The sequence below is a fragment of the Vigna unguiculata genome, chromosome 1, assembly GCF_004118075.2.
Source record: "Vigna unguiculata cultivar IT97K-499-35 chromosome 1, ASM411807v1, whole genome shotgun sequence".
Lineage (NCBI taxonomy): Eukaryota > Viridiplantae > Streptophyta > Magnoliopsida > Fabales > Fabaceae > Vigna > Vigna unguiculata.
In genome coordinates this window covers 37,431,834-37,448,979 of record NC_040279.1, presented here as the reverse complement: position 1 = coordinate 37,448,979, position 17,146 = coordinate 37,431,834, and the positions used below count along the sequence as shown (strand labels likewise).

Sequence of the window (17,146 nt, the reverse complement as noted above, 5' to 3'; positions counted from 1 at the left end):
TATTACATTTTAAAAACTATTTTCCTCTTTATATTTGGCAGACATGTTATATTAATTCTATCATTCATCTTCATCCATCATACTATATTAATTCCATTGTGCCATAGTTCTGCTTTTCATCGTCACCTGTGTTGAGTTAACAAATTCAATGTATCCTTCATTTCCCCCCATTATACTACTATACTAATATTTTGCAAAATCGCTCCAAGTCTTGATTGAGTGCTCTTATGATATTGTGGATTACTCATTTGCTCAATCACCTTCTAAAATATTGGTCGTGTAATAATCTAGGTAATAGAAAATTGACAGTCGTACATGTTTTGTTGCGTCTTATTGCTTAAAGGATAATTTGCCATCATCACCGATACTCAGTTGTAATAAAGGCTTTGTTTGGACAAATGACAGAAAAAGAGAGCACGAAAAAATGTATAAACGGACAGTGATTTGAATGAGGAAATGCAAAATGAAATTGTAGGATGATGTTTCATCCATCCTTCTTCACTGGTATTTTTGTTATAAAATAATGAATAATAATGACTATATATGATAATGATAATGGTAAGTTTATATTAACAAAAAATAATATATCAACTTCTGTTATGTACTTCCAAACTTTTAGGGCCTGTCATTTTCAGATATTTAGTGTCTGTGAAGAGTAAACAGAGACTATATGTTTGTTCTTTTTAAGAAATTTAAGGAGATAAAAAATGTAATTACCAAATGATTCTTAGTTTTTTTTTTAATTTATAACTCTTTATTTATGATAAATAATAACCATAATAAAAAAATATTGAAATATAAAAAATTTAAAAATAGTATTAATGAAAAAACAATACAACATTTAAATAAAATAATAATAAAAATTATAATGACAAAATTAATTAATTATAATAGTACTAAATTTTTTATAATTTCATATTTAATTAAAATTATTTTTAATCAAACATATTTTATTCTAAATTACTTATTAATTATACATGTTGACTTTGTTTATTAAAAAATTATTCAAGTTTTATTTTAATTAATTATATTTATTTTTTATTAATTTTAATCATAACGATAAATATGTAATTTTATCACATAATTTATTAAAATATTTTTTTATTTCTTATATACATTAAATCATTCATCAATTTTTATAAATTTTATGTTGAAATCTGATAAGTTTCATCTTCTGAAAAAGAAATAACATCACTTTGTTCTCTCATTTATTATTATTTTTTATTAAATAAATTATGTTAATAAATTATATTACGTAACTTTAAACACTCATCTATGTTTACTTTACTTAGCATTTAAAGATCTACTTTTATTTTTCCTTAACCTGTTTCTTTTTTTTTTTATATTTTTATTTCTCTCCTCCAACTAATTAAACATATTTATTCTGATAACATTTTTAATATCGAATTTTAAAAATAAATTTATAAATTTTCACTTTTATATATCTTTAACTTTTTAATTTATATATAATGTGAAATTTTGACTTATATTTAAATTCTCAGGAATATTGAACTTACTCTAATGAATTTTACTTATGATTTCTTTTAATAAATTTAGTTAGTAAAATAATACCTATGAAATGTGCATTAGAGATTGAATGTAAGTTTTGTACTTTATCTTTTTTACTCTTATAGAAGTTGTCCACTTTACTATGGTTCTAGTGAATGAGATAGAGGATAATATTAACAATTGATTGTCATCTAATTAGGGATTTGTATGAATAAACTTTGTTACATGTATTTTAAAAGGTGAAAATATATAATTAATTTTTTAACAAACAATTAATCTACAGAAAAATAAATTATGGAAATAATTATTCAAAGAAATATTTTCTCAACGAACATCTCTGACGTGTGACTGGGTATATGTTTATCTGCATGTAGAATGTAGCTGTGCACGTGTGTTATTGGATTCTGTTGGCCTGGGATGTGGATCCCTTGGTGTTGGATATGTTCTACGCCATTGGATTACCTCAAACAAATTTTTTATTACTTTTTTATGGTAATAAAAAGTTAACTAGCACAATAACAAAATAATCATAACTTAAATAATTTTCTTTTTACTTTTCTCCCAATACAAATATACTTTAATACATGACCGTACCGTAATAAAAATAAGGATTAAATATATTTTTTATCCTTCAAAATTTAGTGAAATTTTTTTCGGAAACCTTAAATTAATTTAATCCCTCATCTTTATAAATGCATAGATTTAGTTTTTTAAACCAAATTTTTTAAAGTTTATTTGATATTTTAAATGCGTTTTTCAACTAACATTAATGCAAAAATGTATTAAACGGTATAAATAAATAAAAATATTATAATGAAATGTGTTTGAAATGTCAAATAAACTTAATAAAATTTGATTAAAAAAACTAAATTCATATATTTAGAGAATTGAGAGACTAATTTGGTTCAAGGTTTTCAAGATGGACTAATTCTAATTTTCGCTAAAATTTAAAGGACCAAAAACATATTTAACTCTAAAAATAATTATCTCAGTTTGAAGGATAAGAAGATATGTATACAAAGAAGTAGAAATATTTCGTAATTAATTGTTACAGATGATATAAGGCAATGATCACCATTTATGTACCTGTTAGTGTGTTTGGATATTAAATTTAGACTTAAATATGTATTTGGTCCCTATTTTCGTTATTTTTATTCAATTTGGTCCTCATTTTTATTTTCTGTTCAATTAAGTTATCATTTTTGTCAAATTTTGGTCAATTTGGTTCTTTTTATAACGGTATTTAAATAGTTAACGTTTTTTAAACACATACCACGTGTCAGTTCCTGATTTTTTTCTTGATAGGCAAACCATATAGGCAAATAAGTGGGCCATAATAAAAAAATAAGTGAGGAGCTGCATAATATTTTTCGTACAAATTTTTTAAATTTACTAATCAATTTTTTTTTATCATCCAATAGGATGTACCTCTTATGTACCACAAATTTGATTATAAGTTATAAAAATCAATCCTTATTGCTTGCGAGAAGAAGATAGGTCAAACCAGATAGGCAAAAAAGTTGGGCATAATAAACAAATAAATGGAGAGTTAGGTATTATTTTTCGTATTTTAAAAGTTATTAATCAATCTTTTTTTTATAATCCAATGAGATGTCTCTTATGTACCACGAATTTGAATATAAGTTACAAAAACAACCCTTATTTTTTGACTAGGTGGATGACTTAATGAAAAAAATAGGTCAAATCATATCTCAATCTAAGCAGGAAACTAGTACTCTTTGTATAATTTTTTTAAATATACTAATCAATTTTTTGTTTGTTATTCAATGAGAAATATTTCTAATGTACCACAAATTTGCTTAAAAGTTAGAAAAACAACCCTTATTACTTGTATTGAATGAATAACTTAAAAAAAAGGTAAAAAACCAGATAGGTAAATAAGATGGGCATAATAAAAAAATAAGTGAGTAACTGCGTATTAATTTGTACAATTTTTTAAACTTTGCTAATCAATATTTTTTTTATCATCCAAAGGATGTACTTCTTATGTACCACAAATTTAATTACAAGTCACAAAAATCAATGCTTATAACTTGCACCAGGTGGTTGCCTTGCAGAAAAAAAGAGAGCAAACCAGATAGACAAAAAAGTTGGGCATAATAAACAAGTGGGGAGCAGCGTATTATTTTTCGTACAAAGTTGTAAAAGTTATTAATCAATCTTTTTATTATAATCCAATGGGATGTCTCTTATGTACCATGAATTTGATTATAAGTTACAAAAGCAACCCTTATTTTTTTCCTAGGTCGGCTTGATGAAAAAAATAGGCCAAATCATATATTTCAATCTAAGAAGGGAACTGCATACATAGTACTCTTTGTATAATTTTTTTAAATATACTAATTAATCTTTTGTTTGTTATTCAATGAGAAATATTTCTTATGTACCATAAATTTTCTTGAAAGTCACAAAAATAACCCTCGTTACTTGCATCGAATGAATGACTTAAAAAAATAGGTCAAACCAGAAAGCTAAAAAAGATTGGCATAATAAAAAAATAAGTGAACAACTGTGTATTACTTTGTACAATTTTTTAAACTTTGCTAATCAATATCTTTTTATCATCCAAAGGATGAACTTCTTATGTACACAAACTTGATGACAAGTCACAAAAATCAACTCTTATAACTTGCACTAGGTGGTTGCCTTGAAAAAAAAAAAAAGAGGCCAAACTAGATAGACAAAAAAATTGGGCATAATAAACAAGTGGGGAGCAACATATTATTTTTCGTACAAAGTTTTGAAAGTTATTAATCAATCTTTTTTTTATCATCCAATGGGATGTACCTCTTATGTACGACGAATTTGATTATAAGTTACAAAAAAACAACCCTTATTTTTTACTAGGTGTTGACTTGATGAAAAAAATAGGCCAAATCATATCTCAATCTAAGGAGGAAATTGCATACATAGTACTCTTTGTACAATTTTTTTAAATATATTAATGAATCTCTTGTTTGTTATTCAATTTGAAATATTTCTTATATACCCTAAATTTGCTTAGAAGTCACAAAAACAACCCTTATTGCTTGCATTGAATGAATGACTTGAAAAAAAAAAGGTTAAAATACTCAGTTGGTCCTCGTTTTTGTCGCAGAATCTCAATTTGGTCCTCGTATTTTTATTAGTCTCAATTAGGTCCTCATTTTTGTAAATTAGTATAAATTATGTCATTTCCGTTAGTAGAGAACTAACACCGTTAAATAGGTGCCACGTGTCAGCTCCTCGTTTTTTTGAATTTTTTTGAATTTTTTTGAATTTTTTTGAATTTTTTTTATTTTTATTTTTGAATTTTTTTAAATTTTAAATTTTTTTTAAAAAATACATTTATGTCACGTGTCATGTCTGTAGTGTGCCACGTGTTAATCTAATATGATGACACGTGTCAAATTAATGTATGCATCTCAATTTGGTCCTCATATTTGTTAAATTGATTTGATTTGAGTCCCAATTTTTTTAAAAAATTTTCAATTTCAGGCACTCCAAATTTAGACCAAATTTTACTTTTATGTAATGTTATGATTATTTTTATTAAAATTGATATTTTTATTAAATATTTTAATAATATTAATTATATGTAATATTAATTCTATTTTAAATATATTTATTTTAATTTGTTATAAAATTATTTTAAAATTTTACATTTGAATTTATAAAATTATTATTTTTAAGTCAACTCTAAAATATTGTTGATATTGAATATTATACAAATATTTCGAATATAAATTTATTAATCTATATATTTATAATTTTAAAATAAAATTTAAATAAAGTTTAATGTAAAATATAAATTTAAATAAATTAAATGTTATTAAAAATATATAATAGAAATATCACTTGTAATAAAAGTAGCATCATTACATTTATAAAAAAGTTAAATTTGTTCTAAATTTGGAACACATGAAATTAAAATTTTTTAAAATAAATTTGGGACTGAAATCAAATCAAATTAACAAATATGAGGACCAAATTGAGATTCATACAATAATTTGACACGTGTCACCATATTAGATTGACACGTGGCACATTACAAACTGACACGTGGCATAAAAATTTTTTTAAAAAAATTAAAAATTAAAAAAAAAAATTTAAAAATTCAAAAAAAGAGAAGCTGACATATGGCACTTACTTAACGATGTTAGCTCTCTACTAACGGAAAGGACCTAATTGATACTAATTTACAAAAATGAGTACCTAATTGAGACTAATAAAAATACGAGTATCAAATTGAGATTCTGCGACAAAAACGAGGACCAACGGAGTATTTTAACCAAAAAAAAATTAGTCAAAACCAGATAGGTAAATAAGATGAGCATAATAAACAAATAAGTGGGGAATTGCGTATTACCATAAATTTGATTACAAGTCACAAAAATCAACCTTTTATAATCTAGGTATAAGTGGAAGCTACGTATTACTTTTCGTACAATTTTGTAAAATTTACAGATCAATTTTTTTGTCATTCAATGGATATACTTCTTATGTACCACAGATTTCCTTACAAGTCACAAAAATCAACTTTTATTGCTTGCACTCGGTGGCTATTACAAGTCACACAAATCAATCCGTATTGTTTGCACTAGGTGGTTGACTTGAAGAAAAAAATAGGTATAACCAAATAGGCAAATAAGTGCGACATAATAAACAAATAAGTGAGGTGCTGTGTATTATTTTTCGTACAAACTTTTAAAATTTACTAGTCAATCTTTTTTATCATCAAATGGGATATATCTTATGTACCACGAATTTGATTATAAGTTACAAAAATCAACTCTTATTTCTTTCATTATATGACTGACTTGATTAAAAAAATAGGTCAAATCATATCTCAATCTAAGGAACTACATATTACTTTTTCTACAATTTTTTTAAATATACTAATCAATTTTTTGTTTGTTATCCAATGAAAAATATTTTTTTTATAAAGAGTAAAACTTAAAGATAAATATAGATACTAAAATTTTAAATCCTCATATATATATATTTAAATGTGTTAATGTTATATGATGTATATTATATATAAATTATTTTTATTTTATTATACTGTGTTATTTATATCATGTATGAATTGTTATTTTTAATGGATTACTACTTTATTGTATTATTTATATTTATATAATAACTAATTATTAATTTTTATATACATACCAGTTCTTTACATATATAAAGAATTAGATAACCGGTTCTCTCATTTTGTTACAATCGAGAGTGTGTGACATTATTACACAGAAATTACATCTCCTCTGCTATCCCTTCTTTAAAAGTATTATGTATATCTAATTTTTATTTACCGGGAAGCGCATGCTTCCGTAGGAACTGAAAAAGCAAACAATTATTTTCAAGTACCAAAAAACATACATTGTTGTCCTATTAAACTATTCTGTCTTTCGTAATATGTGACAAAGAAATATATGTATCCCCTAATGAATGAATCATATTTTAATCCTTTCTATGATTTTTCTTTTGACGAATACCATCATTCTAAGAATATTTTTAAAGAAAAAAATTGCAAACAACATTTTTACATAGTTCTGACTTTTAGGTCTAAATTTTCTCTATACAGACTAAATTATAACAGAAATAAAAAAACGAAATCAAAGTGAGTTACTATAACATTAAAATGAAAACAACCTTTAATGCAGCCATTAAACAAAGATAGATGATTAATGAATTTCATTCCAGAATCCGTGGCTGTGAACGCATAAACAGATTAAAAGAAGGAAGTTAATAAAAAGCCATGGAGATTTGGCATTTTGTGCAATGGAAGTTTCAACTTTTGGAGGATTTAAAGTTCAGTACAATACACCTTTTCCAACCATATTTCTCCATCCATCTTAGTACTGCCAAAATAGTGTGCCACTCATAACTCTTCCACCAAATCAACCACTCAACATTCATCATACCAAAATACACAAATAAACAATTTAACTATATCATGCCCCACTCGAGAACCTCGTGCCTTCTTTTCCATACCGCTAAATTACAATAATACCCCCATTCCTCCATCTTCCAACCATCTCCACGTGCGTCCATTTTCGTCCTTTGCGTAAATTCATTCCTTTTAGATAAAACTATTTTCTCATATATATTTTTTTAATAACCACGTGTAAACTAAATTCAGATTCAGATTAAATTAAATTAAATTACAGCAATTTGATTCATGTGGTTGCTTCATTACATGCAATTTGACTCTATAAATTACATTTCAAGAGCAACAGATAAAGTAAAATAATTCTCTACCTCATCCACTGACGGTTTGAATGAATAAATATTTGATGATCTTTAATTTGTTATTGTGAACAAACAATGTATATCCAGAAAAAATAGAATAATAATTATGTAGCATTGATTGTGTGCCAAACCATTATTGTTTAACTACATGAGCTTTGTGTAAACACTAACCAAATTGATGAACAATTCAATAACAGTATGTTGTGTGAACGTGAATAAAGGATAAATTCTGAATTGAAAAATGGATATGTAACATGGGTTAAAGCATAGATACACTAAACAGAAAAAAAAAAAAAAAGAACAACACTTGAATCAAGAAGGGGCAACGGGAATCCTTTCATCGGAAAAAATGCTCCTCGTGAAGTTAAAGAAAGATGAAGACATGGGCAACTCCTCAAGCTCATCGAAAAAATCAAGTTCTTCGCTTTCGGAAGCCGACAAGTTCTTGACTTGTGCGTAACAAAGGGGTTCTTCCTCCTCCAAGAGAAGATCTATTCTCTCATGGCTTTTCTCCGTGTTTAGCTTGAAAGGGTCTTCTTGTTCTATTATTATGTCTTGGGAAGATTGCAGGTAAAGAAACTTTTCTTCATTTCTACCTTCATCTCTGGGCTTATCATCATCCCTTTGTTCTTCTTCTATATGTTCTTGATCTTCCTCCTTTGAGATACCTGAGAGGTCTTGGGTGGTTTCGGATTCAGATTCTTTTGGTTGTTGGGGTGAATTTGTGGTGGTGGAGGTGGCGGTGGTGGTGGTGGGGCATGGATGGTTATGTGTAGAGGTATATGTGACGATGAGCATTGAAGCATCTGTTCTGCATCTCTCTACCTGTTTTTTGGCTGAACAACCTTTGGATGTGCTGCACTTGTAATAGCCCCTGCATAATTGTACCAAACCAAGCTTATAGATCTACCAAAAGTTTAGCAGATAAACGTACTTAGCATTTTAATTACGGTTTAACGGGTATGATCGAGTTCGTCAAGAGTAAATTTCTCTTTCCGAGCATTGAACAAATTCAAAACTAATAACATTAATCGATTCATATCACTAAATGCAAAGAACTAACAAGAGCTAAAAAGGCCCAAATTGCTCACTTTTTTTTTTCCCTTTTCTAAGAATTATATATGGGTGCGGGTGGAATCAGGAAGAAGGAGAAGTAAAGAGTGTGAATATTGGAGTATGGGTCCATAGGAAGAAGAAATGATTTTGTTGTAGAAAGAAGGAACACCTTGGATATGGAGACCCTTTGATAGGTTTTTGTCCATATTTTCTCCAAGACCAAAAATCCGAAGGTAGCCCTTCATTCTTCACCTTCCCAACATTCTCTCCTATCCTCACTGCCACAACTCTTTTCTCAACCAGTTTCCTGCAACATGCACAACTCAAACATAAAACTTCCAACTTTACCAAAACTAGAAAAAAAAAATCTTCTACCCATTTTCACTTTTCTTAACCTACCTTTTCTTTGATGTTTGAGTCTCTGATGATTTGAGCTCTGAAGATGCTTCTGAGTCGGGTTGGGAAGAGGCATTAGCATCAGTGTCCATGGCTATGTGTCTGTGTTGTTTTGGTGCAAGCTTGGTTTGAGAAATGGAGGTTTTGAGAGGCAAGTGTATGATTGATTAGAGAGAGAAAAAATAGTATAGTAGTAGGAAAGGAAGAAGGACAAGGTAAGAGATAATGGCAAAGCCTGCAAGTTGCTTTCTCTCTTTCTTTTCACTCATTTAATATAAAGTTATGAAGAAGTTGCACATATCACTAACAGCGCAGCCCCCAGCAACCCCACCTTTGCAATATAGTATTAATAAGCACCCTTCAAATAAAGAGATATTTTTTGCTACAAAAATTCGTCAATGGTGCCCGTGCTCATCACTGCCACGTGGAATTCATTTCCTATATCCAACCAAAAATGAAATCCTATTTCTCGGGAAATATGCGATTCCCAACTCTCATTCAATCGCATACTAAAAACATGTTCGGTTACTAATGCACTACCACTTCGAACACTCACATATAGGTTAACAAATACCCTTTTTAGTTTTCTCGTCATTTTTTTCTTTCTTAAAATGGATAAAAATACTGATTTCACTGTCCAATAGAATAGTATCATATTAACGTTTTTTAACTCCAATTTTAACCATTTATTGAATAAATATCACTTAATTTATTGTTTGAAGAAAAAATTAAAAGAATATTTGAGAAATGTAGAAATTACTAATGAAAAAAAAATACTTATATCATATCTGAGTTATAATGGAAATCAGTAATTTATAAAAAATTAAATATAGTCTTAACAGTCAGAGAAAGTAAAAAAATATTATTAATATACTTTTCTTTGAAAGCTCTTTCTCAGACGTTGCTTTCAAACAAGTTTTTAAATGATAGTTTGAGTTTTTAGAAGAAGAAAAAAAGGCTTTTGAAATAAAAATCAAAGCTCCTGAAATTAATTGTTGGAATTTTCAATTTAGTTGCAACAGTTTTTAATTAATGTTTTTATTGATTTATTGAATTTATATCACATCGCACCTACCAATTGTGATCTTTAAATGAGAATAACGAATGAAAATATTACGTTATATATACACTAACGTATTAATATTTATAAAACAAAATATACTGATTTGTTTCTAATAAAAAGACCCACATATGAGGTAAATTTGTTAATTTTTATAATAGATATAGTGAAATAATACATAAACATAAATCAACATATTACAATTTTTATTATTTTTATTTGCTATAGTAACAATGAAGATAGAACTTAAGATCTTACATATCCATTCCAACTTTCTTAACTGTTGTGGACCTTAACGAGTATAGATTTGATTCACTGTCACGTTCTAATGTTTGATAATGTACTTTATGAAAGAATTTTCAATTTATATTTGTATTTCACAATCATATTATTATTAAGGATATATTTGTATTTTAAAATGGTGACAACAATATAAAGAAATGGGGTTCCATTCTAGTACAGGGCTATGTATATAGTTTGGTACTTGGATTGGAACCTTGCTCCTCTTTCTCTCATTTTCCGAAGAGGCAATGGAATTTGGTGGAATATTTATGATTAGGTGGGCCTAGCAACACAACTTGGAAGACAGTGTCCAATTAACGTTGTCGGGCTTTAACGAATGATTAACCAATCCATAACCTCTTCATCTCTTCTCCCAAACAACATATAGACAAATAATCCATTCCAACAACCACTCTTCATCTTTTTATACCAACCCCTCACCTTTCTAAATTAATCTCTTCCAAGTTAAAAAATAATGAATTAAGGATCAATCTTATACAATTCAATGGAGGAAACCAAGGAAGGGCCAAATGGCTCATTCCTATCCGTTAGGTCAAGCTTTTCATATTTTTAAATCGCTTATTTTATACATATAATTAAATGAGACTCTTGTTGCAAAAAAAAAATTATAAATAACTATAGGCCTTAATTTGGTAACAATACGAAGACAAAGTAGTATTTGATGAACAAATTTTCACAACCGTCTTAGCACAAAGCAAAGATTTCCAAATGGCTCATTCCTTTTATCCGTCGAATTAGGAGGCAAACCAACGCACAAAAGATATATATAAAAAAAGAAAAGAAGAATTATGAAGTTTCTAATCTATCAACGTACAATCATGGTTTTTGACATTTATATATCTCCCAACAAGATTCTAAGACAGTGTCGTATAAAATGTCAACTGAACGAACAACAGACGTGGCAACCACCTTTTAATGCCTTTTCCAGCATCTATAGTTGCTAAGTCACGTATATAGAGATTAGAGACACACCTCAATATTGAACTGATTCCCTAGTTGGTGTTTAATCTGTTGCATTGCAAATACTCGTCATGGTTTGTATGAATAGTTTGCAGAAAAAAACCAAAGATCTCTTCAATGGCATAACCGCAAAAGAGATCTTCTACATCTTCACCTTCACCATCCTCACCCTCCTCTTACCTCTCTCGTTTATGCTACTAGCCAAATTCTCCGATGCACAATACTATCTCCAAACCCTCACCTGGTACCATTCACCGCAGCACTTTCCTTATGTTTTAACCCTCGCCCTTCACATCAACCCTCTCATTCTCTACGTTCTTGTGTCCATCATTAGCGTGGCTTCGTTCATCCACGTTTTGACGGGAAAAATCGTCACTTTGAGCGACCCTTCACCACCATCCAGTACTGTCGTTCAACCTCGTCTCTACACTGCGTGGGTTCTCCTTTGCACGTTCCAAGTTTGCGTTGGGTTGGGCATTGAGGGGAGTATTGAGGCGGGGTTGTATGACTCCGATGAGTCGAGTTTCGGCGTTGAGAGAAGCTTTTTAAGCAGAGTGATTTTCCTGGTGGGGTTGCACCAGACGACGCAGGCTTGGGCCAGGATGGTGGTGAGGCCTGTGGTGGATGACACGGTGTTTGGTGTTGAGAGAGAAGTTAGATTGGTGGAGAGGGTGGTGGTGGCGGCGAGCTTGGGTGGGTTGTGGTGGTGGAGGTTGAGGGAGGATGTGGAGAGTTTGGTGGTAATGGTGGAGGCGAAGAAAGAGCAATTGATGGATGTGAGAGTGAGTGACTTTGTTGGGTGGTGGCTCTACTATCTCACTCTCACAATTGGGATGGTAAAGATTGTAAGGGTTCTTATAGGGATGGCCACAGTTTTTTTGTGTAGAACAAGTGCAACAATTTCCAAGGTGGAACATTGTGAGATTGATGATAAGGTGTAATTTTCTTTATCAAAAACATCGAGAGATTGGGTTTTAAAGTTCTCAGAATTTTTTGTTTATAAATTACAACAAGGTTCTCATGTCTTGTAGCATGATTTGGAAAAGGGTAAAGTTAACCAATTAATGCTGCAATTTGTAATTCTGATCTCTGTTGATAGACATTGCAATATTTGTTATATGTATTTCTAAAAAACTTGGATTCAATTTTTTATTTACAGTACACTTCTTATAATTAATAATAAAAGTTATAATATTTATGTTTAACTGATCAAAGAGAAAAATTAACAAATGAGTGAAGATCAATATTAGGGAAAGCTAACAAATTAGAGAAAATTAGAGATACTCATATAATTAACTCTTTCCAATTTTAAGAAATGAGGGATATATTAAGAACATATTTTTATTGATGAAAAAATTGTAAAGAATTCCCGACAAAGGTATATAAGGGACTTAAAGTCAGTATTGGATGGTCCTGCTACGCAATTTCTAATGAGTATCCTCTCTACAAAAACCTATTACTTTAACTTAAGATGACACTCCAGTGATTTCACCTAAGAGCTGTCTTATTTTAACTTGAAAAGGGTGATTTAGTGATATATAGAGTTGCATTTTTTTTAAAATATTTACAATAAAAAATGCTTTATCAAAAACCAACTCTGTTCATATAGATAGAAGGAGAGTTGGTCCATCGCTGATGGGGCCCAATGTTTGTTTTTGAAAAGATAACAAAGGCCCAAACATTAGCCCATCAGATTTATGCCAATTTTTATATCATGGTAATATAGTATGAATTTGGCTATTTTCATAATTTTAAATAAAATTTAATTTAAATATACTTGTTGTAGGACAACAAATTTTACTTATATATTTTTATAACAGTTTTTAAATATTTTACGAGCAAGATGTTAATAATCTAAATAAATTATTATTAAAAGAACTATATATTTCATTTCACCAAAACAAAATCAATTATTAATTTTCATAGCATATTCGTCATACTTATGTCCACATAAACTAATAAAAATGGAGATAAAGTGAGTTTGGAGTTACACTGTTGTTGGATTCCTTTGTTGTCTTGGAAAAAGCCTATCCCTCATTTTTATTTAAATCCCTTCTTCATTTTCTTGGACCGTCGAATCAATCTGGCTGAAATTCTTATGAAAAGTTTCCGATATAATATTACTCCCCGTGTTACTTCGTGGCTTCTTCGGACCCATACCATTGCTTCTACAAAGAAAACTACTGATAATTAAATACAAATTTTCGTTGTTATATGGCAAAGTTTTCGTTTGCTAAAAATATCGGTTTTTTTTAATAGCTGGCTGACGACTGCAATGAGAACATCGAGGACATCACCGTCGGAGTTACATGTTCCTATCACTTTCATCAATTTTGTGATCATAAGGTTCTTCGATCATTTATACGTTCAAATATTCCTTTTCCACCTTCAATCATGGTAATGGATACCCTCTCCCAACGGCGGACCTTGGTTGGGAAAAGGGGAGCCATGGCTCCCCCAAACTTTTAATGATATATATATATATATATATATATATATATATATATATATATATATATATATATATATATATTATTTTTATTATTTTTATTAAGTTATATATATATATTATATATTTTTATTGTTTAAAAAGTAAAATAAAAATTAATTTGATGAATTAATAAATGGATTAAAGATATTAAGATTTTATATCTAGTTATATGGTTTATCCACAACAAGTCATAAAAAAGTATGAAATAAAAGAAAGACAGATTAGGAAAAAGAAATTGGAAAACAGTGATAACAAATATGCATACTCACACGATCTCATGAATAAGTATCCTAATATGATATATGTTTGTTAGATTTATGATTCTTTCATTACGATATTTCTCCCAAATTAAGTTTCCCCAAATTAGTATGAACCCTAACTATGATTTTAGGAATTTTTTGTATGAAATTGGCATGAACCCTAATTATATTTTCTTAAATTAGTATAATCCAACATTATAAAATGTTGATATTTTATATTTTCAACTGCATACAATGAATTAGTTGAATACTCTTGAATTGAAATAAAAATTAGAATACTCATTTATGTGAATTCAACAAATTAAGAAAATTAAAAATTGAAAAGTTTGAATCGCATGATTTAAATAAAAAAATTATTTTTTTTAATTAAAATTTTTTTATATAGAACATCTAATTTGACACCCCTACATATTTTCTTTAAGTTCCGCCACTGCCCTCTCCCCTATGTTTATCTGCATAAACACAATTTCTTGATTAATTACGTTAACATGGAACTTGACCAATTTTCATCCACAGCTTTAAATTTAAGAGAAATCCTAGTGGGTTATGGCTCTACTCAAGAAGATGTGTTCCAAGGGAAAGAGGGTTTCTCTGGAATGGAATTGCTGGGATCTGTTGAGGATGAAAAAGGAACCAAACTGTTCGAGGATGAAGATCACAAACAGCTTCAAGAACCCCAAGTTGATAAGTTGTTAGAAGAGTTTAACTATGACCATGATATGCAACTGAAACCAACACCACAGTTCGATGAAACTACATGGCCAGGGAAACATGACTTAGAATCAGCTGAATACAATAATCATGTGCCACCATCATTATCATCCTTAGAGCTGCTGAGAAACTACAGAAGCCGATTTAAGAGGATAAGCGAGCAAAATATAACAAAACCTTCTTTGGATCACCACCAGATATCAACTGAAGAAATTATGAGAGTAGCTGGAGCAAGGTATTGTTGTGACATATATTAGTTGAATTGGATTGTTAGTTATGGTTAGACGATATTTTTTAACATATAAATTGTGTTTTCGATTCATAATACATAATTTATCTCTGTTATGATCTTGTGCTTTGACCTTATGTCAGGTATGTTCAATATTCTGCACATTGGAATGATAGTTTTTGCATCCCTATGCACCCATATGGATTGGATTTTGGTGGTTTGTCTGAGGAAGAAAATAGAGACGTAGAACTTGTTCAATTTCTCCTTGCTGCAGCTGAGAGGGTAGGTTGCTACCAATTTGAACGTGCAAGTAGGTTACTTCTCCACTGCCAACGAAATTCATCACCCAATAATGCAAGTCCTGTTCAAAGAGTTATCTTTCACTTTGCTGAAGCACTTCGAGAGAGAATTGATAAAGGACTAGGAAGAACGACAACGAAGGGATCAGACAAAAATGAAGAAAGGGGGTTGATTCAAAAGATTGACACCAACGTTGCCCTAACATGCCATCAAAATATTCCTTTCAATCAAGTCATGCAATTCACCGGAATACAAACTATAGTGGAACATGTTGCATCCGAGACAAAAATCCATGTTATTGATCTTGAAACAATAAGTGGGGTGCACAATACAGTTTTGATGCAAGCACTGACAGAACGGCAGGATTGCAAAGTGCAACTTTTGAAGATAACTGCACTTGCACTTGATTCATGCAGAAGCATGATAGAAGAGACTGGAAAAAGGTTAGCTAGCTTTGCTGAATCCTTGAACTTACCCTTTTCATATAATGCAGTTTTTGTGACAGACTTTGCAGAGATAAGAGAAGACGATTTTGAAATTGGAGAGGGTGAAGCTGTGGCTGTGTACTCTCCATATTTTCTGAGGTGCATGGTATCAAGGCCAGAGTGTATGGAAAATTTGATGAGGGTTATATGGAATATGAAACCGGTTATAATGATAGTCCTTGAAGTTGAAGCAAACCATAACTCACCGTTCTTTGTGAATCGGTTCATTGAAGCGTTGTTCTTCTACTCAGCATTTTTTGATTGCCTTGGAACGTGCATAAAAGATGAGAATGAGTGCAGAAGGAAAATAGAAGCAGTGTTATCTGAGGGGATAAGGGACATTGTTGCAATGGAAGGGAGAGAAAGAAAAGTTAGAAATGTGAAGATAGATGTTTGGAGAAGGTTCTTTGCAAGGTACCGAATGGTGGAAACAGGGTTTAGTGAGTCATCTCTTTACCAAGCTCACTTGGTGAATAAAGAGTTTGCTTTTGGGAAATTCTGCACTGTAGAAAAGAATGGGAAGTGTCTTTTAGTTGGTTGGAAAGGGACCCCTATTCATTCAATCTCAGCTTGGAGGTTTCTTTGACAACGTTATTTACAGATACACTCATTCGTTTGTGAAGAAAAATGCTAAGTTCCCTTATTTCCTTTGTTTTTCTCTTTTTCAATTGATGACAGTGAAGCCCTTTAGATTTAGACCAATCTCTATTGAATGATAGGATGCTTGTTGATAACATGTCCAATTAAATTAGTTTATCTAATTTTCAATTTTATTAAAAACTAATTAGATATTAGAGATAAAAACATTTTGATAGTATTTTAAGTCTGATATAAGAGATTTCTAGACATACTTAATTAGTCTAGGTTATAGTTTGTAAATCATGATTTGAGTTAATTGAATTTTATTTTAAAAGACACTTCTATTCAAATAATTGTTTGAGAGGTAAAGATATAACTGTAATTTAGTCACACAAGTTATCAATTTTCTTGAAAATAAATCAGTTTCAGAGATCTGTTGTTCATACTGATTGTTAGTTCTAGGGACTAAATTGAAAAGGGGATTGAAATAAATTACTATCAAATTTTGAAATAAGATGACAAACGGTTACTGCATTAATTGATAAAAATGCAATA

General features: G+C 29.7%; 3 protein-coding genes across 6 annotated transcripts; 2 read left to right on the top strand and 1 right to left on the bottom strand.

The window, feature by feature from the left end:
• Positions 1-7,962: 7,962 nt before the first annotated feature.
• On the bottom strand, positions 7,963-9,483 carry LOC114174449 (probable WRKY transcription factor 69). 2 transcript variants are annotated; one of them, XM_028059292.1, is made up of 3 exons: positions 9,217-9,480; positions 8,987-9,124; positions 7,963-8,635 (listed from the first exon to the last, which is right to left on the bottom strand). In XM_028059292.1, the coding sequence occupies exons 1-3, from the start codon at positions 9,303-9,305 to the stop codon at positions 8,074-8,076; spliced, it is 789 nt and encodes a 262-aa protein (XP_027915093.1). In that variant the 5' UTR covers positions 9,306-9,480; the 3' UTR covers positions 7,963-8,073. The 2 variants fall into 2 exon arrangements, with proteins under 2 accessions (XP_027915093.1, XP_027915100.1); XM_028059299.1 differs by lacking the exon at positions 8,987-9,124 and having other exon boundaries at positions 9,217-9,483.
• A 1,941-nt stretch (positions 9,484-11,424) lies between these two features.
• On the top strand, positions 11,425-12,655 carry LOC114163190. The gene has a single exon (XM_028047347.1). It carries the CDS (start codon positions 11,608-11,610, stop codon positions 12,475-12,477), a length of 870 nt encoding a protein of 289 aa, XP_027903148.1. The 5' UTR covers positions 11,425-11,607; the 3' UTR covers positions 12,478-12,655.
• A 2,068-nt stretch (positions 12,656-14,723) lies between these two features.
• LOC114179788 (DELLA protein RGL1-like) lies at positions 14,724-16,769 on the top strand. Of its 3 annotated transcripts, none has more exons than XM_028066255.1 (3): positions 14,724-15,233; positions 15,371-15,970; positions 16,021-16,296. In XM_028066255.1, exons 1-3 carry the CDS (start codon positions 14,776-14,778, stop codon positions 16,061-16,063), a joined length of 1,101 nt encoding a protein of 366 aa, XP_027922056.1. In that variant the 5' UTR covers positions 14,724-14,775; the 3' UTR covers positions 16,064-16,296. The 3 variants fall into 3 exon arrangements, with proteins under 3 accessions (XP_027922056.1, XP_027922063.1, XP_027922048.1); XM_028066262.1 differs by having other exon boundaries at positions 16,033-16,177; XM_028066247.1 differs by having other exon boundaries at positions 15,371-16,769.
• Positions 16,770-17,146: the final 377 nt, after the last annotated feature.